This window comes from Enhydra lutris, unplaced genomic scaffold, assembly GCF_002288905.1.
Source record: "Enhydra lutris kenyoni isolate GAN:26980312 unplaced genomic scaffold, ASM228890v2 scaffoldscaffold21, whole genome shotgun sequence".
Taxonomy (NCBI): Eukaryota; Metazoa; Chordata; class Mammalia; order Carnivora; family Mustelidae; genus Enhydra; species Enhydra lutris.
The window spans coordinates 64585728-64609138 of record NW_019154105.1 but is presented as its reverse complement, the minus strand read 5'-3'; the positions used below and the strand labels follow the sequence as shown (position 1 = coordinate 64609138).

At 51.4% G+C, this 23411-nt stretch overlaps 1 protein-coding gene across 2 annotated transcripts in view; it reads left to right on the top strand.

Moving 5' to 3' along the window:
* The first annotated feature begins 13644 nt into the window (after nucleotides 1-13644).
* LOC111148916 (collapsin response mediator protein 1) overlaps nucleotides 13645-23411 on the top strand; it is a 71633-nt gene continuing 61866 nt past the window's right edge. The window contains exon 1 of one of the 2 annotated variants that reach the window (XM_022505707.1): nucleotides 13645-14025. In XM_022505707.1, coding sequence (XP_022361415.1) covers nucleotides 13645-14025 — 381 coding nt within the window. Of the gene's footprint in view, nucleotides 14026-18110; nucleotides 18283-23411 lie in introns of those variants that run through there. The other variant, XM_022505708.1, reaches the window with a different exon arrangement.

Genomic DNA, 23411 nt, shown 5'->3' with positions numbered 1-23411 from the left:
TTAATTATCACAGTCTCCAGGCAGTCTTTCTCCTCTGCCTCCTCCATTTCCTTCCTTCCTTTCATCCTTTATTGATTGAGCCATGTGCCAGCATTGCACTGGAGCTCTCCAACTTTCCTCCATCCTAGCACCTGCCACACTGGCGACCTTCCCAGTCTCATCACCCACCAAGCCATCCTCCCTTCTCTGCTCTCTCCACATTGGGTTCTTGTGCTTCCTCTCCCTCTCCACAGGACCTTTGCACAAGCTATATACTTCTCTCCCCACACTCCTGCTCTTCCCATCTTGACTGTTTCCTCCTGCTCCCCTGCAGTTGTCTTCCTTCTTCACTTCTGCCCTTTTGTGATTCCTAGATTACCCTCTGTCTCCTCAACCACACTATAACCTCATAAGGGCAAGCCATGTAACCTCAGTGCCTAGGACTGAGCCTGACATATAGCAGGTGCCCATTGTTGAGCAGGTGAATGAAGACAGACTCGAGAACCTCAATCTCTCTCCTTTGGATCAGTTCTTAACCTTCTTTTGGTCATTGGCCTCTTTGAGAGTCTCGAAAGCTATAAACCTTCTCTGCACAAATGTACAGAAATGCCTCTTCTATATTATTTCAAAATTGAAAACCACCCCCAATAAAGAGGCCATTGTCTGTTAATTCCAAGTGAAGATTCTTTTCTTGAGAGAGCAGCTGGTGAATTACATATAGATCTCATGATTTAAGCCCACCACTTTTAGAGATGGAAATGGGCCTCGCAGCATCTTAAAGGCTTGTGCATTCAATATAGGTGCTGCGCTGGCTGGTATGTCCCCTTTAAAAGCTCATCTCTCTGCCTTTGTTGTTGCAGGAAAGAAGACAGCACAGAGGCAGACCATCAAGCTGGGTAATATTTATATCCTCCCCAACTGACCAGCAGAGCAGTGGCTGCCCCAGGATTTGCCGTCTCTTCCAGGGAGCTGAGTTACAAGCCAAAGGACTCTCTTCCTATTCCAAGTCATTCATGGGACTATCTCTCTTTTGTTAATACCAACCAGGGGGCCAAAGGATGGCTCTCGACTCTCAGAAGACTGTATGTATTGGCACAGGGTGGTGGAAGGATCCTGGGGTCTGGTGTCCGAAGGTCTTGGCTGGGTTTGCCGCTCTTAAGCTGTGTCACCTCGCCCAGATTTCTACAAACTTTCATTTCTTTATTGGTTTGAGGGTCTTGACACCTACTTGACCATTTTTTTTTTTTCCCTGATGACCAAATGACCTAATGGCTATGAATGTGTTCTGAACACTGTAGGATGCTTCCCATATATCAGAGAACATTGTTGTCTGTACCAATGAGTCTATTTTCTCCCATTCATGTCACTGATGGTTGCTCAGGAGCACGCTCTGCCATAGCCACACACTACATGTACAGCTCCGTGTGGCTGCCACCTAAGATAGGTGATGTGGTGACATGGCAATGTGCTAGTTTAAAAGAAAACCTTAGTAGTCATCGTGATATTACAGAGCTCCTACAGAAGCCTGGGCTTAAGTGGAGGTTCTAACCTGTATGAAAAATTGTATGTTTGTGAGCACTTCCCTAGGAAGGGGGCCTTGGATTTCATTAGGTTCTCAAGTGAGATGACACTGGAACCCCCTAAGGCCAAGCACCCCTAGTCTAGGGGTAAAGGACTGCATTAGGGAACCCAGAGTTCCAGCTCTGCCTCTAACCACCCGCTGACTCTGAGGTCTCGGTTCCTGGTCTGTAAAATGGGTACAAGCACATGCCTTCCATAACCTTAGCCTGACAGCGGTTGTGTCTGTCACCCCCCCACCTCCACGTGTATCCCCCATCAGAGAGGAGACAGTTCCTGCAGCAGTGAGCACTTGCTGGGGCCCTACTCGGTGGCAAGCACTGGCTGGCTGGAAGGTCCCATACCCCGTCTTCTTGCTTCCTGAGTAAGCGGAGCATTCTTCTAGCCTAACCGTTTATCACTGCAGGCAACTCTATCCATGGGTTGTCCTCCCAAATAACCACAGTACCCCCAAACGCTCAAAGCCCTTCAGCCCTGCTCAGCTCATTTTGCCAGGCAATTAATTAGAGAGCATCGTGGCCTTGCCACTATGTGCAGCCTGAGGGATTTGCTTTCCCTGCAAACATGCCCCTGGAAATCGCAGGACAGTGAGGCTCTCTTTCTCAGGCAGGCAGGCAGGTAACAGGGACACTGAAATCTAGGTATCCCCCAGGAAGGCAGAGTGAAAAGCAGGCTGCAGCGTGGTATGATCTCAGTGAGCCAAATTCGTTTCCTCCATGTTGCTGTTAGCAGACGTTGGCAGCAGTCAGATAGGCTGGTGGACAGGATCTGGCCCCAAATTCTTTGACCTTAGCAGAACCTGGGCTGGCTCAATGAGGGGTCAGCCGTAGGCAGACCCCACGGCCAATGGAGCAGATCTCTTTGTCTGCAGCAGGCACTCGGGCAGCCCTTGGGTCAGATCTGCCTCACAAATCCTTCCCATTTGGCTTAGGTTTGTTTTTTAAAAATGGTGGTAAAAGACATACACTGTAAAATTTACCATCTTAACCATTTTTAAGTGCCCAGCTGAGACATTCCCGTGCTGGCAACCCTCACCGCCATCCATTTCCAGAACGTCTCCACTTTCCCAAACTGAAACTCTGTCCCTATCAAACACTAGCGCCGCCCCCATTCTCCCCCACCTCAGTCCTCAGCCCCTGGTGACCCCCATTGCACTTTTGGTCTTGATGAATATGACTCTGCTCCAGGAGCTTCATATAAGTGGAGTCAGACAAGATTTTTCCTTTGGGGACTGGTTTGTTTCACTCAGCATAACACTGTCAAGGTTCGTCCATGTTGTAGCTGGTGTCAGAATGCCTCTCCTGTTTAAGGCTGAATAATTTTCCAGTGGATGGACAGATCTTACTTTGTTTGCCCATCTCCCTGTCAACAGGCATTTGGGTGGCCTCCACTTGTTGGCTAATGTGAATAATACTGCTAGAAACATGGGGGTAACAATACCCGTGTTGTATTTAATACTGGAATTAGCAAATGACATTTACAAACAAGATTTCTCATAAAAATCAGAATTTCTGGCTTCTCTTGGAAGAAGAGTGGATCTGGCTACTCAAGGCTTCTATCTTCATGGTCACACTCAGAGATAAATGAGGCTGGCATACTCCATCCCCAGCTGACAGGCACACCCAGCCTGGTGGGCTTCCGGCACCCACTCCCCCCACTGTCTACTCCGCTGACCCTCTAACCTGTTGGGTCTACCCAGCACTCTCAGGGAATGGCTGAACATAGAGACCCAGAGAGGCACTGCAGCCTGGGCCTGTGGTCTTACAGGTGGGGATGGTGAGTGACTTGCTGTCATCTGGGAAAGTCCTGCACTGGTTGGAGTTCCAGCTCTGTTGCTAGCCTGCCCCAGTGACCTTCACCTTTCTGCACCTGTTTCCTCCTTTGGAAGAAAATGGAAGATATGGCACCTTCTCCAGCAGCTGTGCGGAATTGTCAAGACAGAAGAAGAGGCATGTGATGACTGGAACATGGAGGGGTGTTATTAATAGCACAGGCCGAGTCTGGCAACGTAGAGTTTGGGAGTCCATTTCTACATCTGCAAAATTGGAAAGGGGACGATGCCTCCTGATGGGATTATTCTGAGGACCCACTAAGACAGGGGAGGTAGATCATCCAGCAGAGGCTTGCCACTCAGCAGGTGCATGACACCTGTTACTTTGTAATAAGACAAGGCTACGTTGGAGCGCTCCAGATCTTCCTTGACAGCAGAGCACAATCCAGCAAGAGACCGGACATCCTGGTGTTATGGGGACAGTCTGGCTGCAGTCTTCCAACCTGATTTCAAAGCTCACTACCTTTTATCTGCTGGGACTCTCCACTATCCTTGCCAGCACAAGGGGAAAGACAAGTGTCAGGTGTCTGGCACGTACTAGACACTCAACAAAATTTTATTCCTCTCCTCCCCTTCCCAAGCAGAAGTTTGCCTCTGAGGTTAAAACGATGGCATGTTTTCCAAATTAATGTTAGAAGAAGAAGGAGGAGGAGGAAGGGGAGGAGGAGGAAGAGGAGGAGGACAAGAGGAGGAGGAAAAAATTGTAGTTTCTAGCCTCCCACTGGAGTGCTTCAGGGCTCACATGTTGGGGTTGAGGCTTGTCATTCACTGGGATTCATCTATTCATCCAACCAGCAAGCATTTATTGAGCACCACTAAATGCCAAACACCACTATGAGCCAGCCTGGGGTTAAAGGATAGAACAAAATAGACCAAATCCTCATTCTTTGGGGTCGGTTCATATCAATCAATGGGTCAATGGTTTGATAAATGCTCAGTAAGTGCCAGTTTTGAGCTGGCTTTATGTGGGCTTCACCTTCAAGGCCCGTCTCTGTTGCTGGCTGGGGCCCACCTCCATATCTGGGCCCTGCCTGATCCTCTAGCAGCCCGAGAGGCCATGCTCATCCTGGGCCCTTGATCACCCACCGCTGGTCTTTCTGTCCACTTGCCTTGCTTCATTGCATCCGTCCTTTCCGGATTCCCCGAGGGAACTCTCTGACCCACTCTGGGAACATTGAGGCACCCCCAGGGGAGAAGTCCATCCCACTGCCCACAGGAGATCCATAGAGGCCAGGTGTAGACCCTGGCAATGCCCTCCCTCTTTACCTTTATGCTTTGAGTGAAATGGAAATGTGACCAGAAAAAGAACTTTGCAAACTCTTAAGCTCTCCATAAATATAAGGATTTGACTTTCATATGCTCAAGAGATGAGAGAGACCACCTGGTATAGGAGAAAGAAATGAGGGCTTAAACCAGAATCACTGGACTGGAGTCCAGCTTCTGCAACTTCTTAGCTCCAAGACCATGAGAAAGTCAATTCTGCTCCCCAGTTTACTTACCTGTCCAATGGGATAACAAAATTCCTGCCTCGGCACCTGCTGTGAGCATTAACAGGTAAAGGAAATGGGAAAGCACCTTGCAGATTTCAGTGTTGTGCATATGCTTGATTGGTACCCTTAATTCAGTGTGTATCTATTATGCACCTACTGTGTGCTGTTATGAACAAGGTGGCCTGTCTTATGACAACTTGGAAAAAGGTCCCCAGGCTAAGAAAGAAAAGAATTGCTTGTCAGATGGTTGTACTGTGCATTCATAGATTATGATTAGCAACAGCCAGGGGGTTGGCATGGCAACGTTTCCCCACAAACTGCTAGGCAGTGTTCTTAAAATAGGTTCACCAGAGGTGTGGCCACAGTGGAGACACACAGCGGCGGTGTGGTCTGATGGCTCTGCAGTCCAATGTAGGCTGCACAGCTACCTGTATGCTCAGAGTGTCCATGACACTCCCCTTCCCAAGCAGACCAGCGGCCCAGTAATTAGATCAGGAAGCAACCATTGTGGAAACTGAAGACTTACTTTGGTGTAAATACTGTTGGCTTTCCCCCATCTCACAAGTTAGTGAGGAAACTGCAGCCCAGAGGGGTTAAGTGTCATACCCATGGTCACGATCACTTGATTGCTGATGTGACTGACTCTGGTTCTGACATCTTTATGGAGGATTCTCCAACCACGCTATGATGTACACTTTTCGGATTTGGAATTCTAGATGTGGGTCTGATGCAATTCTTTTCCTAATGGGTTACAATCCATATGGCATCACTTAGCAACATGTATTTGGTCAAGGAATTCTTTCCTTTTGTGTAGAATCCATGCCCATGTTTCTCTCTGGGGAACCGTTGAATCCCAAGATGTCAGGAAAGCTCCCCTACTTCTTGGTCAGACTGAGATGATTGTGGTTTAAGTCCCTCCCTCCACAGTCTTCCCTAACCTAGTTTCCCAGTGTGAAAATCAAGTAGCAGAACCGATCAGAAGTTGATGAGCTGCTTTGCTGTTTTGCAAGGAGATTATCGCGGGAGTTGGTAACCCCTCATTGCAGAGGACGAGGAAGCCAAATCCTTTAAAAGATGATTTCCTTTTCTCTATTTGTGTTACTCAGCAATTTACTGGGTAAATTTTATAAACTTGAGAAGGGCTTTTTTTTTTTTTCTTTCTTTCTTTTTTAACCTTCAGGCTGGTGAGCTGCTTTTGAGATATTCACAACTCTTGTTTAATTCCAGGGTGAAATTCCAGGACTGGAATGTGAAACTTTTTGAATGCTGTCAACTTCTGAGAATAGGGTGCTAGACATTTGTGACATATTTTAGGTATTTAACCTTTCTTTCTCTATGCAGACAGTGCCTTGCAGTAGAATGGGCTCTGGGCTGGAAGCAGGGAGGGTGGGGGAGGGTTGGCTGTAGCATGGGATCTGCCACTGCCCCCACGCCAGGCTGCTTGTAGGCTATAACGATTGCACTAGGTAGTGAGAATTTTTTAATCACTGCATGTTGGACTCACCTGCAGAGCTCCTTAAAACTAAATGCACAGGCCCCTCTCTGGTCATGAAATCAGCCTGTCGTGGGTGGGGTCCAGGTAGGGATCTTTAAAAAGGCCCCTAGTGATTCTAATGGGTTGCCGGGGGAAAAGTATCAGACCATCCCTTTCAGTTCTCCCATTGCCCCCGTGTTAATTAAATTCCGAGATGCTCCTGGAGATGTCTTCTGTGTTAGATTTATATTTATTTTTGCTCCTCACTAGGAAAGAAATGTGTATCAGAGTTGATAGGAAGAAACTTCTCATCTCTGAGGTATTTTTGACCATGAGTTGGCTTTGTAACTTCACCTTCAGAGGCCCTCTTAAGCAGTTAATGATCTTTTGAAAACGAGATGCGTGGCACTGTAGTATTCAGCTTCACTGAGGCAGAGTCTAAAGTTGAGCTCAGAGTGGCTGATGGCAGCACGCTTACAGGGAAACTCAGATAGCACACTTGGGTCATGCCCTAGGCACTGAAAATAAACCTCGTGTGTGTAGTTGCTTGCATCCTAAAATCTTCCAGAAGTAGATATTCCTAATTCTCTACTATATATAGATTTATCAGTTGTGTAAGGAAATAGAAGCTTGTTTCTTTTTTTTTTAATTTTATTTATTTATTTGTCAGAGAGAGAGAGAGAGAGAGAGAGCGAGCACAGGCAGACAGAATGGCAGGCAGAGGCAGAGGGAGAAGCAGGCTCCCCACAGAACAAGGAGCCCGATGCGGGACTCGATCCCAGGACGCTGGGATCATGACCTGAGCTGAAGGCAGCTGCTTAACCAACTGAGCCACCCAGGCGTCCCTAGAAGCTTATTTCTATTCAGCATTTGTGCCCATGGCCAACTGTGTTCCTACTTGGCTTTGAAATAAATTCTTTGGGAATTCTTGATGCCTTAAGGAGGTGGAAAAGAAAGACTCCTGGGATTTGGTCATGTATTTAGTCCTCTTCCCTGTTTTAGAATAATTTCTAGAAAAAGATAGTACGTGTCTTGGACCAGAGCCTGTTTTTAAGAAGTCGGTAGGCTTAGGATGGAAGGATTGCATTTTCTTTATCCCATTTGATCTTCCCTAAATCCTACTTTGGTTTCAACTAGTATAGCTCCCCCCCAAATCTGATTTCGGCATCCACAGCACAAATGTGTTACACAGAGTCACAGAAAGACTAACAGGAGAGTTGATTCGCTCAAAGTAGGGTTTGCTCCAACACCATATATATTTTTTTGTCTTTGAAGAGTATCACCAGGCTATGTCCAAAGGTGGATTGATGATACCTTTATATGATGGTAGAACAAAGGAAGAGAACGACAAATGAATGGGATTATTAAAAATGCCTGACAACTTGATATCAACTCTGTATCAATGTTTTCTTGTTTAAGGTAAACTAATATAACACAGTGTTTGTGAATATGACATCAAAAGTGATGGGGAGGTCACATATGTATGCAGTGATGTTAGAACTCTTAACTTAGACTTTTCACTGGGGAGAAGACAGATTTGTCTCTGATAGAGATCAAAGAACGAGTTATGGGCCAGGCACACTGGGCTTGGACGGTCACTCTGCCACCAACTGGTTGTGCAAGCTTGGACGGTGTACTTACCTCCCAATGTCTCCCATGGAAATGACAGGGATGAGATAGCACGTGTCTTCTAAAGCATCTGCGCGTGTTAGTGCTCTGTCGATGCTAGGCGTCTTTCCTCATCTCTTTGAAAATGCCTAGATGCATTTCAGGGTGATGGCTGGGCTTGTGCCACCAGTCTGAGTTGGGTGACTCGTTGGTCTCCCAAACTCGTTGGTTTGCACAACCAACTTTTGATGATGAAGTAGAGAAAGGATCTAGATGTCATTGGCAAAGATGATGAATAAGGTTTGTGAAATCATGTCAGCAGAATGCCCCTGGTCCCCTCAGCCTTTCAGGTTGACCCCTGAGAGGGTATCATGGGAAAGCCATGAAGCACAGACAATACTTTGGAAATTACGTATTTTCCCATTGGGTCCCAGATGTATAATACTTGTACATTTTGCTATTGCTTGAACATTAAAAGAATTTTATATTATACATGGCCATTAATAAACACAAGGGCCAGAATTTTGACAGAGTTCTGCCCCTCCCCTCAGTTAGAAGCATGGGTTCGCATAGGAGTGATCTGGCAAGAGGAGTGGAGCCCCCTTCCTCTTGGATGCTTTTCAGCAGGACCTTCCCTTGGGTCCTTGGGCATTGGCTCTCCCCCAGCTCCTGCTTTCAATGAATGAGCAGAGTTCTCAGTTCCTGGAGATGCTTGTCGGGTCCTGATCAGTTGTGAATCAGGCTTAAAACTCCCTTCTGGGTTTTCAAGATTTGTAACAATTGCTCAATCTTGTGTAAACTAGGCTGACATTTTCTCTTGTTACCAAGATGTATTTTTCTATGTTCGTTAAATGTATAATTTGTGTAATTTTGTACATTAAAATGTATGCTTTTTCACAATTAAAGTTTTTTTTTCCTTTTCAATGTCTATTTACTGATGGTTCATTACAGAGAGTTGTAGACTTTGACACCATATGAAAAGGCAATGAATCCAAGAGTCTTGATTTTTGGTGGGGAATAGTGGGGAATAGTGACCTTCTCAGAAGTCAGGTCTATTTTGCACAAATAATGAAATGACTTCCTTTTTGGTCCTTTATATGAACATATTAGTTTACTGTCATTGCTCTAACAAGTTACCACTAAGCTTGGGGCTCAAAACAACACACGTTTATCATCTTACAGCTCTGGAAATTAGAAATCTGCATTGGGTCTCATGGGGCTAAAATCAAGGTCTCAGCAGGACTGTGTTCTTTTGGGAAGCTCTGGGGAGAATTTGTTTCCCTGGCCTTTCCAGCTCTTAGATGCTGCCTGCGTTCTTTGGCGTATGCTCTCTTCCTCCATCTTGAAAGCCAACAGTGCAGCATCTTCGAATCTCTCTCTGACTGTGATGCCTGCTTCTGTTGTCACATCTTCTCTGATTCTGATGCTCCTTCCTCCCTCTTTTACTTATAAGGATGCTTGTGATTACTTTAGGCCAAACTCGATAATCTGGATAATCTTCCCTTCTCAAGATCCCAAAATTTGCCATGTCTGCAAATTCCCTTTTGCATGTAAGGTGACATATACACAGGTCTCAGGGATTAGGAGATGGGCATCTTTGGGAGGGGCTATTATTCTGCCTACCACATTCCCCTGTGCACTACCTTGGAGGCTGCAGGGAAAAGCAGACATTTCAGAATCAAATGGGCCCGAAGCTGAACTGTTCCTCGGCCACTTGCTGGCCACATAACTACAGGCAGCGTAGCTAACTTCTCAGAACCTTATTTCTTAGACACAAAACAACTGCAATAATCCATTACCCACCTTGCAGATTCACACCTAACAAGAAACTACACTTCCTTTCCCCTCATCTTTTGGAAAGCATTCTTTTTACAACTGATGCTTTAAAAAAATCTTTTTGTTTGTTTGTTTGTTTGCCCAACAAGGGCCCTGACAGAGAGCATGCATTAGAACTGAGTGGCCTCTTCTGTTCTCTCCCTGCTGCCATGTGACCTGGCCCTCTCTCTTCCCTGCCATCACCCTGGAAGGCTTCATGGACTGACAGGATGAGCTCCCGGCTTGTTCTTCACCAGATGTCATGGTTCAATTCACTTGTGAGCACTCCTTCTCTGGAGGGCTGAGAGCAGTCAGAGGAGAGGATGGGGGAAGGTCACAGCCATCCTCTGGCCCACATGTAGTTTGCTCAGCTTTCCTGGGCTTTCATCTGCTGGCTTTGATCAAATCCTTCTCCCTTGGTCTCCCAGCAGGCTGGCAGGTACATTTCCTAACTTAAGCACCAGCTTTGCTTCCGGCTTCCTTTTCTTTGCTACACCTGGGTTACTGCCCTTGAAAGAGGGGACATTGTAGGAAGCACTCAGATAAGCCTGCGCTGAACCCCAGTGTGATCATCTCCTGGCCGATAACTGAGGCTGTGAGTTTGAAGTATGTACCCCGCAGCACTGTACCCCTCACCACAATATGCAGACGCTGCCTGCCATATAGGGCTGCTGAGAGAGCCAGCGGCATATCAAGTGACAGGTAAAGCAGATTTGTAGTGTGTAGAGATGAATAGTATGTGCGAAGTCCCTTACATACATTTGCTAGGCACTCCATAAAAGTCAGATCCTCCTCCTTTGTCTTCAGGGCAGAGGAGTCCAGAGGAGTCCTGAGGAGTAACATAAAGTCTCTGACATACAGTGAGTATCCAAATGTATATTAGATGAGGGCTGAATGATTAATTGCTCTAGGCTGCAGAAAGGACAGGATTCTAACCCCAAAATCCAGACTCTTCTGACTATCCCAGACCTCTCCTCGTCCAAAGGGATTCCTTCAGCCACACTTCTTAAGAAGGGTAAAGAGTACCCATTAAGACGCAGACTCTGAGACCAGACCTCTGTGTTTAAATCCTAAGCAGTATCACTTACCAGCTGTGACCCTAGGCAAGTCACTTAACTCTCTGAACCTTAGTTTTCTCATCTGTAAAACGAGGCTAAAATGGTACTGATGTCAAAGGTTGTTATGATGCTTAAAAGAGTTACTATATGTACAGTGCCCACAATGATCCTTGAGGTGTAGTCAATTCTCCATAAATGGGAGCTATACTTTTCCTTTCTTGTTTCTGCACAAAGGCAACTCCTTCCCTCCTTCTTCCTTGCACTACTCCCTTCTGGTCTTGACAACTGCCTAGCCCTTTCTCACAGCAGAAAGGGTTTTCTTGGGAAGCAGTGAGATCTCTATCACCAATGGTATTTAAGTAAAGCAAGGCAGACGAGCTCCTCAAAATGTGGAGAGCAGATTCAGGCATGGAGGATTGACCTCGAAAGATTCTTGGATTCCCTGCTATTTCTATGGGTTTAGTTGCTGTGAATATTTGTGAGGCTTTAGAAGTCTAGGTGGGCTTCAGTATGAAACTTCCTGGCTTGGGATATCCTGGGAATAGTTATTTCCCAAGACAGAAAGAAGTTTTCATTGAAAACACTTGCAATGAAGCCTAGAGTCCTCCAGACCTCAAGTGGATTATTTGTGACAGAAATCTGTGCAGGGTGCTCAGGGACAAAGGAGGAGGCCAGGATGGGGGATAGGTGGATTGAAGAGGAAAGTGGGGGATGGTTCTTATGTTCTTTATGGCCAGTACTCTCTCCCCTACTATAATGTATGCTTTTTCCAGGAAGGAGCTTTATAAAGATTCATCGCAGTGTTCCCAGCACAAGAAAGGGACCTGCTAAATGCCCATGGAGTTCCAGGCCTGGCTACGCAACAATAATGTATGAGGCACCAGGCACCTTCACTGCTCCTCTCCTGTTTCCTCATCTGCCCAGTGGGCAGTTTCTTCCAGCATTGAAGGATAGTAAATACAGCAAGGAGTCAGCTACCATGAAGCCAGTATCCCTGGTATCATCAGCACATAGGTTCCAGCAGTCACAAGAAGGAGAATGTGAATCTGGCTCTCAGTCTGGGCCCCCAGAACTGGTGAGATCCGGTGCTGAAGGGACAGCTCCCAGAAGAGGGATGGCTGAGGGTGCCAGGCCAGGCACTCAGACTCCCTTCTGTGGTCCCCATCCTGTCCCAGATGCTGCCTGTCTGGACTCGAAGGCAGAGAGGGTCAGCAGCTGGCGATTCCATCCGTCCAGAAAGACCAGTTGGGACCGCCATATCCCGGGAGACTCTCAGGTCACTCTGCCTGATAATAATCATGGAGAAATGAGGGACGATATCTAGGGGAGGCACACAGAGCCTGGCCTTGAAGAAGGATTAAGGGGATCCCTAGAAAAATGGCCCCCAGACCCCCATGTCTTCCACCTGGCCCAAGCCAGAGGACGCCTGGAACCCTCAGCTGCAAGCTCCTGGCACGTTCAGTGTAGGCTGTACCAGGGGTCGTGGGAGGTGACTCTAGAATGGGGAATATTTGTCTGGATGACTGACAGGTGTGTGTGTGTGTGTGTGTGTGTGGTTATGTGTTCATCTTTCTCTCTGTGTGTCTTTCTCTGGAGTGTTCCTCTTTAATTTTCAGACTTTCCTTATTTCTGGTGTGGATTTCTGTGTGGGTGTCCCGACTGGGTTTACCAGTGCACCTGTGTCGAGTCACCTTGTGAGTTTGCCTTCGGTATGAGTGTGTGACAATCTCCTTGTTGTGTGGGTGTTGTAGGAGTGAGCATCGTGTATGCGTGTGAGCCATTTGTTGGCATACAGGAGTGTATTTCTTTTGTCTGCCCAAGTGCGTGTGGTTGTGGCATGTCCCTCTTGTTTTGCCCTATCGTCTTTCCTAGCACTTAGCAGGGCCTAGAACATTATGCCAGTGTTTGTTTCCTTCCTCCTTAGAATGTCATTTCCCTGAGGCCGAGACCTGATGTGTTTTGTTCACAGCGCCATCCTCAGCTCGCACAACGTGCTCGGCACCAGCGGGCACTCAATATAACACTGCAGAGTGAATGAACACTGTTTCCAATGTGTGAGTGCTTCTCCGGTTGTGCGACCCATTTCGGTGTAATGCTGGGTTGGTGGGGTTGGGTGACTATGAGAATTTCTGGGGTGGGTGTGTGTAATTTGCTCGTAATATGTACCAGCTTGTACGTGTGTGCAAAAGTGTCTAAGATGTGACTGAATGAGCCTGTGTGTGACTGGGAAGCCTGAGTGTAATCAACTCTCGTGTGTGTATGTGTGTGCGTGTGTGTGTGCGCGCATGCCAGCATGTTTGTGCATGTCTCACGTGTTTTATGGTGTAATTGTCTGGTGTGCTGGTACGAACCTGTGTGTGCCTGGGGAGTGTGTGAGTGTACTCCCGCGTGTGTGAGTGTGTGTGTGTGTGTGTGTGTGTGTGTACTCCAGGCTCTCACCTCTTCGCTCTCCTCGCGTCCTGCGCTCCGTCTGGGGGCGGGGAGTGGGGGTGTGGTGAGGGCACTGCGGCTCGGCTGCCCGCCCTCTGCGCTGCGGCTCCAGCACGTCACCGTCCCTCCCCGCCTCCGCCGCGTCCCCGCCCCCCGGTCCTTTGTAGCCCGCCGCTGTGCTCGCTACAGCCACCCGGAGTCTCCGCCCCTGCCCCGCCCATGCCCCGCCCCACCGCGCGCCCCGCCCCGCCCCTCCTCTCCCCCGGCCGCAGTCGCGCCTGGGCCGCCGCGGGCCCGCAGCGAGCGCGGAGCGCGGCGCACGGCGGTGGCCAGGGCCGCGGGCGGGCAGGAGCGCGGGTGGGCGGCCGGCTTTGGACCGGCATGGCGGACCGGCGGCGCGCGTGGAACACCGAGGACGACCTGCCCGTGTACCTGGCGCGGCCGGGCAGCGCGGCGCAGACGCCGCGCCAGAAGTACGGCGGCATGTTCGCCGCGGTGGAAGGCGCCTACGAGAACAAGACCATCGACTTCGACGCGTACAGCGTGGGCCGCCGCGGCTCGGCTCGCACGCCTCGCAGTGCTGGCCGGCCCGACGCCGTCGGCCTGCCGGGGCCGGGTGGTAGCGAGGACACGGCCAGCGACGTGAGTGAGCTCTCGGGCTCTGCGGTCAGCTCGCCGGGCGAGCGCGATGAGCGACCACCCGCGCTTCGCATCCGTTGCCCCGCACCCCGTGACCTGCCACTCGGCCGGGACAATGGCCAGGTACCCTCGGGGCGCGCGGGGACCGGACGGGGGGGCGGGGCCCTCGGGACAGCTGGGCGTGGAGCCGCCAGAGCGGAGTGCCATGGCTGCTGCCACCGGGCTTGAGAGGGCCACGGAAGGCCCCTCCCCCACTCCGTCACACTGGAGGGTCGGAGAGGTGGTACGATTTGGTAGTGAGACTCCAAAGGGTCCTTCGAAATCCAGCTCCCTGCTCTTTTTCTGCAGGAAGAGAGAGCAAGGCTCTGAGAAGGAAAGTAAGTTGGCTACAGCCGCCACATGGACCCTTAGAAAGCGAGTGGACCTCTGGGGTGAAGTTAACCCAAGGATCCCCATTCCCTGCCTTACGAAAAGAAGGGGAGCTCCTTTCGCATTCGTCCATTCATTTATCCACTCACTCATTAGTGATTATGGAGCACCTACTGTGTTCCAGGCTCTGGAAAAGGTTCAGTGAAACGCCTGTGGTCACACAGGTTAATGCTGAAAGGAACCCTTCCTGTGTGCCCGCTCTGTGCTTTCTGGGGGAAAGATTTGGTTAACGATTTAGATGGGTCGGGCAGATAGAACTAGAAACTGTTATCCCCAAGCACCGACATCTTCAGGGGATGCTCCTGAGTCCCACAGCACGACGCCAGTCGGCTCTCTTCACAGAGCAAGTTGGAGGCAGAGCGGAGATTTGAACCCCGGTCTCTGGCTTCCTAGACTTGGAGGTTTTTACCCTCTTAAAGTGAAGGAGCATTAGGGAGAGGGAATGCCAGGCCGTGGGCCCTATGGCTTTTCTCCCTTAAGCTAGAGGTCGCCAGGGAACTGGAGGAAGATGGATGGATAGACAGCACAGCTTTGGGACGTATGTGTGAGGGTCGGGGCCAGATGCCAGGACAACGGAAGTTGGAACACCGGAGGTCCAACGAGCTGTCACCTTAGCCCAGAACTCGAAGTCTGAGCACTGCTGAGGTCCCAGACCTCTGGTAGGTGCTGGAGTCCCAGCTCAGCACGCTGGCCCCACCCCAGGCCAGGGTGGGTGACAGATACATTGTGAAAATTAAATCAGTTAATGCTGGTGGGCAGTGAGCACTCAATAAATGTTCGTTGTTGAATTTTACTATCAATTTTTATTAACCCTTCTCCCCCCTTAAATACTGTGAGAGGCATGAAGTGAGCGGGAGGAAGCAGAGCTCAATCCAGACAGAAATCTGGGAGGGCTTCCTGGAGGAGTGGGGGGGCTGGGGCAGCCTACCGCTGCTACAACGCGGTACCGGGTCTCCTGCTGCTTTGGTTCTCTCGCTCTCCGTCCACCTTGCTCGGGAACTCTCCATGGTCCTGAACTAGGTGCCTTGAAAAGGGGAGTTCTATAGTGATGGGGTGGGGGACAAGGGCGGGCGACATCGAGAGAGTCATCTCCTTTTCTCTACCCCTTCTTATTCTCTCTTGACCACCTTCTTTCCTGGTGGTCAACCTTGCTTGGGATCCAGGCTTCTGAGCCCGAGCGGGAGGCTTCAGGGTTGCAGATCCAGAAGTCAGGGTCGGTACCGGGAAACCTTGGTTTCCAGCCAAGGCACTTAGTCCTCTTAAACCTCAGCTTCTCCACCTGTGAAATGGGGATGGCATATTTCTCCCAGGCACCCACAAGGCGTGGTGGAGTATTAGGGAGGAGAGAGCGCTTTGTGCACGTCCGGAAGCTGTCTGAAAGTGAGTCCCTGACGGAGCTACAGCCAGTGTCACCAGCGCCAGCATAGCTCCCAGGCTCTGTCTGGGGCAGCTCCGCGGCCCGCCTAGGCATTTAGGGATGGTGGTCGCTTCACCTCTTCCACTCCTCTCTCTCCCCCCTTCTGGCCCTCTCTTCCTTTTCTCCATGGCTTCTCGGGGACTGGACAAAAGGCGGCGCCTCCGGCGCGCCTAGGGCTCCAGAAGTCCTCGAGGTTTGGGACTGCGGAACCGAGGGGCTTACGGTCTCCCCCAGGGGAAACGTTTTATTTTCTGCGGACCAAACGGCCACGGGCTCGAGTTCTGGGGCGGGCTTCGAGGCTCCAGTGCTTTGCAGAGGTTACCGGGGCCCAAGGTTCTCCCCCCCGCCCAGAAAGCTCTCTCCTGGGGAGGAAGGAGGAGTTTCTGTGGCGCAGGCGCAGCGTTTGCTGAGGCCGGAGGCCCAGCGACTGCGGCGCTTTGTACCCGGGAAGTCTGCTTGGGAGCAGCGATCTGTTTGGCCAATCGCGAACTGGTGCCCCTCCCCCCGATGCCACGTGGTCTTGTCCCGGGCTTTGGAGATTCCCTGTCCAGACTGACCCTGGGGACGTCATGACGCGTGGAACCTAGGACTTACCAAAGCTGAGGAAGGGAATGTAGGCGTCATGGGAACAGAGACCTGCAAATTCTGGGTTGATTTAAATTGTTAAATCAACAAGTATTTAAGACCCAGATCAGAGTCCAGAGGACAGACTGGAAGAATGAGTGTAGGAGAATGAGTTCTAGATAAGGTGGGCAGGAACCTGGCTTCCAGAAACTGTTCCGCTGTAGCTAATATACTTTGCACCTGAGATACCATTTTATTTCTGTAAGCCCAAACTTTCCACCTGTAAAATGGGAAAATGATGGTCTAGTGTTCCTGGAATACTAAGTTGCTTCTCTTCTGTGAATTTACAACCCCACATCTATCCCAAGGCCAAGGCGTCTCTAGCCTCCTGTCCTGGTGTGGGTGACTGGCCTCTAGGTGGCTGTGGAGGGAAGGGCTTCAGGCCTCAGCTTGCTTGGTGGGGTGTTTTACCACCCCTAGCACATCCTCCCTCTGGGTGACAACTTGAAAGTAAAGGAAATGGGTCTTTTAAAAGATACTGCAGGTTTGTATTTTGCAGGCAGAAAGTGAATGGCGAGAAGGTTAACATTTTATTCTATCTGGAGACTTGGGGTACCTGTCTGGGATTGTGGGGGCTTGCTAGGAATACCCCTTCCCTCTTCTTTCCTGTCAAGAAGTTTATCAAGCTATGCCCTGGCCTCCTGCCCACCTCTCACTAAGGTACACTATACGCTAGGAGGCAGGACATCCTATTCTCCTCTTGTCCCCCCAGGCTCTCCTGGGGTCTGTGGGGACCTTAGTACCAGTGGTCTGGTCCTCCAAACAATCACTGGTAGGCAAGCCTGTGGGGGTGACCTGGTGGCCTGAGGGCCAGGCTGCTGTGTGATGAGAAGCTGCTGCAGGGGGTAGAGAAGGTCAGCCGTTAATTAGGTTAGGGCCTTGTCTCTGTCATTCGGGCTGCACTCCCTTGGCCTGGCGGTAAGGCTCCTGCTGAGCCCTGCAGGAGGCTGATTCAATGATGGGAGTGGGGAAGGTGGCAGAAGAGGCTTTGTGGAGAGGCCGTTAAAGATGAGTCTGGGAGATGGGTAACCTTTTGTCTGGGGTTAGATATTAAGGAAGATGGTACAGCTTGAATAAAGGCCTGGAGTCCCTGGGGATGGAAAAGAGCTTGATCTATTCAGGGAGAGTGCACAGCGGATGGACAAACAGGAACGGAGGCTGCAGCAGGAGAGGCAGAAGAGGGCGGGGGCAGTCGTTGGGCCGGCTCCGGAAGGCCCTCTGAGCGCTCCGGCAGCTCGGGCGTATCCTCAGTGCCCGCCCCACGCTCCCTCCCCTGCGTAGCTGTTCTGTCGTGGCCCGCAGATGCGGGGCCGCACACCTGTGGCGCTGCCGCGGGCTTTGCCGGCTCGGTCCGAGGCCGTCTCCGGCATTTAAAACACCCTGAAAACCAGACCTTCCCAATCGCGAGATTAAAGCCCGGGCGCCGCCGAGGGCGTGCGCGCAGGGCGGGGGTCGGCGGGGCTGGGCCGTTCGGGGAGCGGGGGGCGGGGGGCGGAGTGGGGGAGATCGGAAGGGAAGAGCTTCCTGGTTCGAGCCGAGAGGGGCGAATCGGGCTCAGCTCCGCGCCGCCGGGAGGAGCTGTCTGTCTGTAGCCCCCTCCTCCCGCCCTCGCCTCTCCCTCCTCCTCCCGCCCTCCTCACCGAGCCGGGCGGCGCTGGCAGCCGGAGCGGCGGCGGCGGCGGCGGCGGGCGGGCCGAGCAGCCAGGGCAGCGGGCGCGTGGGCTGCCGCGGGTGCTGAGCCTCCATCCCTCTCTTCTGCCCTCCCGGGCCTTTGTCACCGCGCCCGCGGGGAGCGGGACCGGTTGAGAGCCGGGCCGAGCGAAAGACAGCCCCACAGGTCCGCCGGCCGGGCCGAGGGCGCCAGCGGGGCCATGTCGTACCAGGGCAAGAAGAGCATTCCGCACATCACGGTAAGCCGGGCCTCCGGCCCCGCCCGCCGTTCTTTGTGGGGTGGGGGTGGTCGCCGCCAGGGTCGGGATCCGCGGGGGAACGGCAGGGGCGGCCCCCGAGGCTTCCTGCGTGGCGGCGGGTGGGGCGGGGCTGATCTCAGCACTGCAGCCCCCTCCCCCCCAGCCTCTGGGGACAATGGTGGTGGTGGTGGGGGGAGACCCGCATGGCTAGGCGGGGCTGGAGCCTCGGGTCCCTCTCCCCGCGGGCCTGCAGTCCCCCAGCCCCCACCCCACGGGAAGTGCGGGAGGGTGGCGTGGACAAGGAGGATGCGGAGCTGAACAAAAGAGGGAGGGGCGCGGGGGGCCGAACCCCTCCCTCCAGCCCTGGAGCCTGGATGGGGCGGAGAGCGCCGAGCGTCCTGCGCCTGGCCTCTGCACCGTCCAGCTCTTGCATCTCGCCGCCGAGTTCCTTCCCTGCCAGAAGAAAGAAAAATACCGTCCTCCGCCTCCCGCTCCCCGCCCATACTGATGGAGTGGAAGCCTGGACCTAGAGACAGCGCCATGATGGAGAGCCCCTCCCATTCCTCACCGCAGCTAAAAATAAACCTAATGGGGCTGCACTGGCAGCTGTGGCCCCAGAAGGGTTAACACTGAGGGGTAGGAGAGTAGTGGGGGCTGAGCTGTCCCCTGTCCCTGGGTGTGGCCGGAAACAAAGGATCCCTGCTTTGTCTCGGGTGGGGAGCTGAGGGCTGAGGGCGCAGCTTCGGGGAGACCTGTCCTCCACCCCATTCCCTCTGTGACACCCCAGTCGAGCCAAACCAATCCTGAAGGCTGTGGCTCACAAGCGTTGGGGAAGCCTGTGGGCCTTTGGTAGCAGCTGCTGGAGTAGCCAGGTGCTGGGAGGTGGCATTCTGGGTATGATAGAATCCTCCAGCATACCTGAGGTTTGAGGACAGGAAACCCAGCATAGTCATTTATCCAGAATCCTGGTTCTGGGAGCCCCAGGGCACCTACCAGAGGTGGGCAGCTTTGGGTAGGGGGTGGGAGCTGACATTTCCCATTTACTGCCCAGTCTATCGCAGATACTATTTTGAGTCTTTTCAATAAATCCTTTGAAGGAGGCATTGTCTACCTAAACATCCCAGAGGCTAGAGCACTGGCTGGGGCACAAGTCAGAGGGAGGTTGGGACAGAGCCCCCTATCCTCCCACCCCTGCATCTTCTCTCCAAGTGTGGGCTGAGTCTTCTTCAGAAAACCCCTCCTGGGCCCAGCTTCAGGTCTTGACAGCAGACCTTTGGTGACTTCCTGTCTAGAGTGTGTCCCCTGAGGGTAAGACTATCTCTCATCCACCCATTATCCCTGCCTTCTGAGATATGAAGGTGTGAGTGGCCAGTCCTATAAAACTCTGGTGGCCTAGAAGTCATGGGAAGAGGTGTGGTTGCCCCAGGCAAGGCAGTACTGGGAGGAAAGGGGGGGTTTGTTTGAGTAAGTGCCCCACACGGGCACCAGGGCAAGTGATGGGAGTCGGGGGTGAGGCAGTGACTGCTGAGTCTGGAGCCTTGGGGCCCATTGTGGTTGTGGCCCGTGGCAGGTCTGTCCCCCTCTCGGGACCCCAGTTTCCAAGAAGGTAGTTTTGCCCAGTGGTCTTCGAGGCAGGTGTGTAAGAATGATGCTCCAGACTTGAACAGCTGCCCTGTCCTCCTGCTGTGACCCTTCCAAGTGGAGGTGGCTGCCCAGGCTTTTGTACCAGACAGATCTGGGAGCTCAGCCTCACTCTGCCACCTCTCAGCCTCTGCGCTCTGATATCCCACAGGGGCCCACACTGGCTGCTTCCCAGGACCAATGCGCATCCAAGAGGACTCTGGCCAAGCACTTAGTGAGTGTCAGGCGTGAGTAAGGGCAGTAGAACTGCTGGCTGATGCTCTGCTTTCATCTTTGTGTGAAGCCAGTAGTCAACCTGTGTGTCAAAGAGAACCAGATGGCATGGTTCTAGCAGCTCCGATAGCATGGGTGCATGGGGAGGAGATGCTGAAAAGTATATTTAGTTCTTGGGAAGGAGGCTCTTGAGGAGCCTTTATTTGTCTTTCATTTGGTCCACATAAGCCCACTTCAGCCAGAAAGACTTGTGGTTTAAAGAACAGCAAACCAGAGAGGAAGAACTTGGATGGCGCTCCTGTGTAGGACCCTCACCTTCCCAAGGATCTTTTGCTGATAATGTACGCGTTGTGACAGAAACCAGAATGCCATTAAATGAGTGGCAGGGCTCTGTGGCTTTCCAAATGCGGCACCCTCAGTTTGCACAGTAGTACTCATCTGGTAAATTAATAAGCTCTGCACCTGGCCAGGCACTGTGCTGGGTGCGAGGGAAAGGAGGCATGAGATGGGTTTGCCCATGCCTTCCCAGAGTTTGGCAAAGACCAACCTTTCCGCTTGAAATTGCATCCAAGCGTGGGGGGTCTGGTAAGGCGACACACAGCAGGCTGGAGGAAACCACAGCAGGGACACCCACCCTAGTCATGGGAGGAGTACAGAGAGGACGGGGGCTTGTACATGAGTGAAGGGAGGCCCAGAGGCAACTGAGTGTGGCGTGTGGATGAAAATGAAGGAAAGTCAGCATTGTACAAACCTCTGCTTCCCAGTGTGGCCGCTCTATGCAGGGAGGACAAATCCTGGATGTTTTTGGTAGCCATGGTGTATGTGGCCCATAGAGGGACCTGGGGGTTGAAAAGGACCAAGATACAACTCTCAGCTCAGTCCCAGGATCCCATCTGCTCACTGTTAGGTCCCTCTGTGCCCCCTGTGAGCCTGAGTGTTGTCATCTAACAATTGGGATAAGGTCCCAGATTCGCCGGAACATTCAGAGATGGGGTAAGGGTCCTTGAGCAGAAGAGGAGAAGGGACTTCCCAGGCAGGGGATGGCTGAGTTAGGAAAATGTTCTACCCATGTTGATTGTGATCTGGCATCCTTCCTTCTATTTCCCACCTCAGCCTTTTCCTGAGATCAGAGAGTGCCCCACAGAGAGGAGGGAAAAAGCAGAAACACTTAGCTTCAGCCCCAAAGGATTGTTTAAAATATTTACAAAGCTCTCTTTCATGTGTGGCTTTTTAAAAAATTAATGGCACAGCCACAGATTAATTTAGCTGAAGCTGTTTCTGAAGCCCACTGCAGTGGTTAAGTGTTAGAACATCCTGGGCGTGGCTCTGAGCAAACAAAGGCACATGGCTTCCTGCCCTGCAGAAGCTCTGGGCTCTCAACAGAGCCACGGAAGGGGGAGGTCTGCTCAGTCGTTGGGAGTGGGGGAGGGGGACCAGAGTGCCCGCCACAAGGGTGAAGAATTATTATTATTAAAAGCAGGAATTCATGGGGACTGATCATTTGTGGGTTTGCAGGCTGTTATAGCATTCGGCGTGACCTCCGTGATCTCTCACTGGGTTTTCAGAGCAGTCCTATGAGGAAGGCAGGCGAGCGATAGCCTCCCTGTAACCCAAAGAGTTTTGGTGGCACGTAAAAACTCTTGCAAGTGGCCTGTGCAGGAAGGAATATCCAGGTGCAAGCAGAGGGGCTAGAGGGCTGGTCTGTTGCTGTGAAAAATCACTATCTGATCAAAATCTGTGTGTGTCTGTGGGCGTGCGTACCATCAAACAGGGAAGATGGATCAGTAAGTGAAACTCACATCAGACTCAGTTAGTTACTCTGATGTGCAAATACGCGAAACACGTGAGGCCTGTTACACTTCTTCCTGAGGATGCCACTCAGTTCAGACACTCAGTTTATTTACATGCCTCCCCTTTTTTTAACGTAAAGGATTTGAGATGTCCACAGGGATTTGTCACACATACTGTGCAGTCTTGGACTACCAGGGCCAAGGATGGAGGAACAGCTATGAACAGACCTGCCCATGTTTCAGGCCACTGGAAGCATGCAGCTGGACATCTGATCCCTATTCGGAGCTTCTGTCATCCAGGGCAGAGACGCAAACACCCTCACTATGTCAAATTCATGACCAGAGAAGGGGAAGTGGGCCATATTCTTAGGGGAAAAATTACTCTGTTTAAATTAAGTTCTTGATAAGCGTTTCAGAGAGGGTAGCAATGATATTGTTAGGACTTCTTCTGTAACCCTAGCCGTGCCAACTTAGCCCCGCGTGTCTGTTTCTCGTGATGAACTTGGCCATGACTGAATCCATGGTATTCACGTGATGTGACATATGTGAGTGTGCCTGGCACATTTCAGTGCCTGACAGATGATCGTTCCCTTCTCCAGACTCAGCTCTCTCTTGGAGGAAATGAAAACTCAGAATGGCAGGTGAGCAGGCAAGTGTTCACCGCCTCTCTGTTCTGTTCTTGGAACTGTGCGCTGTGATGGGCAGCTAAAAATACATATTTCATGATCTATGACCTTAACGAGCTTACTGCCTAAGTGACAAAGTACACACAAAAGCGATTAAGGATGACAGAGCACAGGTGTTAGAGCGGCTTGGGGAGGGGAGGACTCAGTGTTGGTGGAAGCTATAAGAGGTGGCTTCCTGGGACGTGGGGAGCAGCACAAGCTAGATGTTGAGAGACTTGATTTGTGGAGACAAGGGAAGAGCGTGCAAGGCAGGTGGGACAGCCTGTACAAGACTTGGGCTGGGGAAGGAATATGGTCAGAAGAGAGTGAAGCTTTAGAGGCAGCTGGATCCGGGTGGGGAGTGAGGAAGAGAAAATACGTGTGAAGGGCTGCAGGTATGGGGAGATTCTGTAACACTTTGGAGGTCAGGTAGAATGTACCCAATTGTGATGGAAATAGCATATAGGTTCCAAGTCTGGCTCAAATACAGGTGGGTTATTTGATCTCAAGCAAGTCACTTCCTTTTCCTGGGCTTCAGATTCCTTTCCCTTTCCTTTCCTTCCCTTTCCTTCCCTTTTCTTTTCTTCTTTCTTTCTTTCTTTCTCTTCCAGCCTCCCACCCTCCTTCCTTCCTTCACTCCCTCCCTTCTTTCTTCCTTTTTTTTTTTTTTTTTTAAGGTTTTATATATTTATTTGAGAGAGAGAACGAGCACAGGGGGAGGAGCAGAGGGAGAGGGACAAACAGACTGGACTGACTGGGGAGCCTGATGCAGGGCTTGATCTCATGACCCTGAGATCACGACCTGAGCCGAAACTGAGAG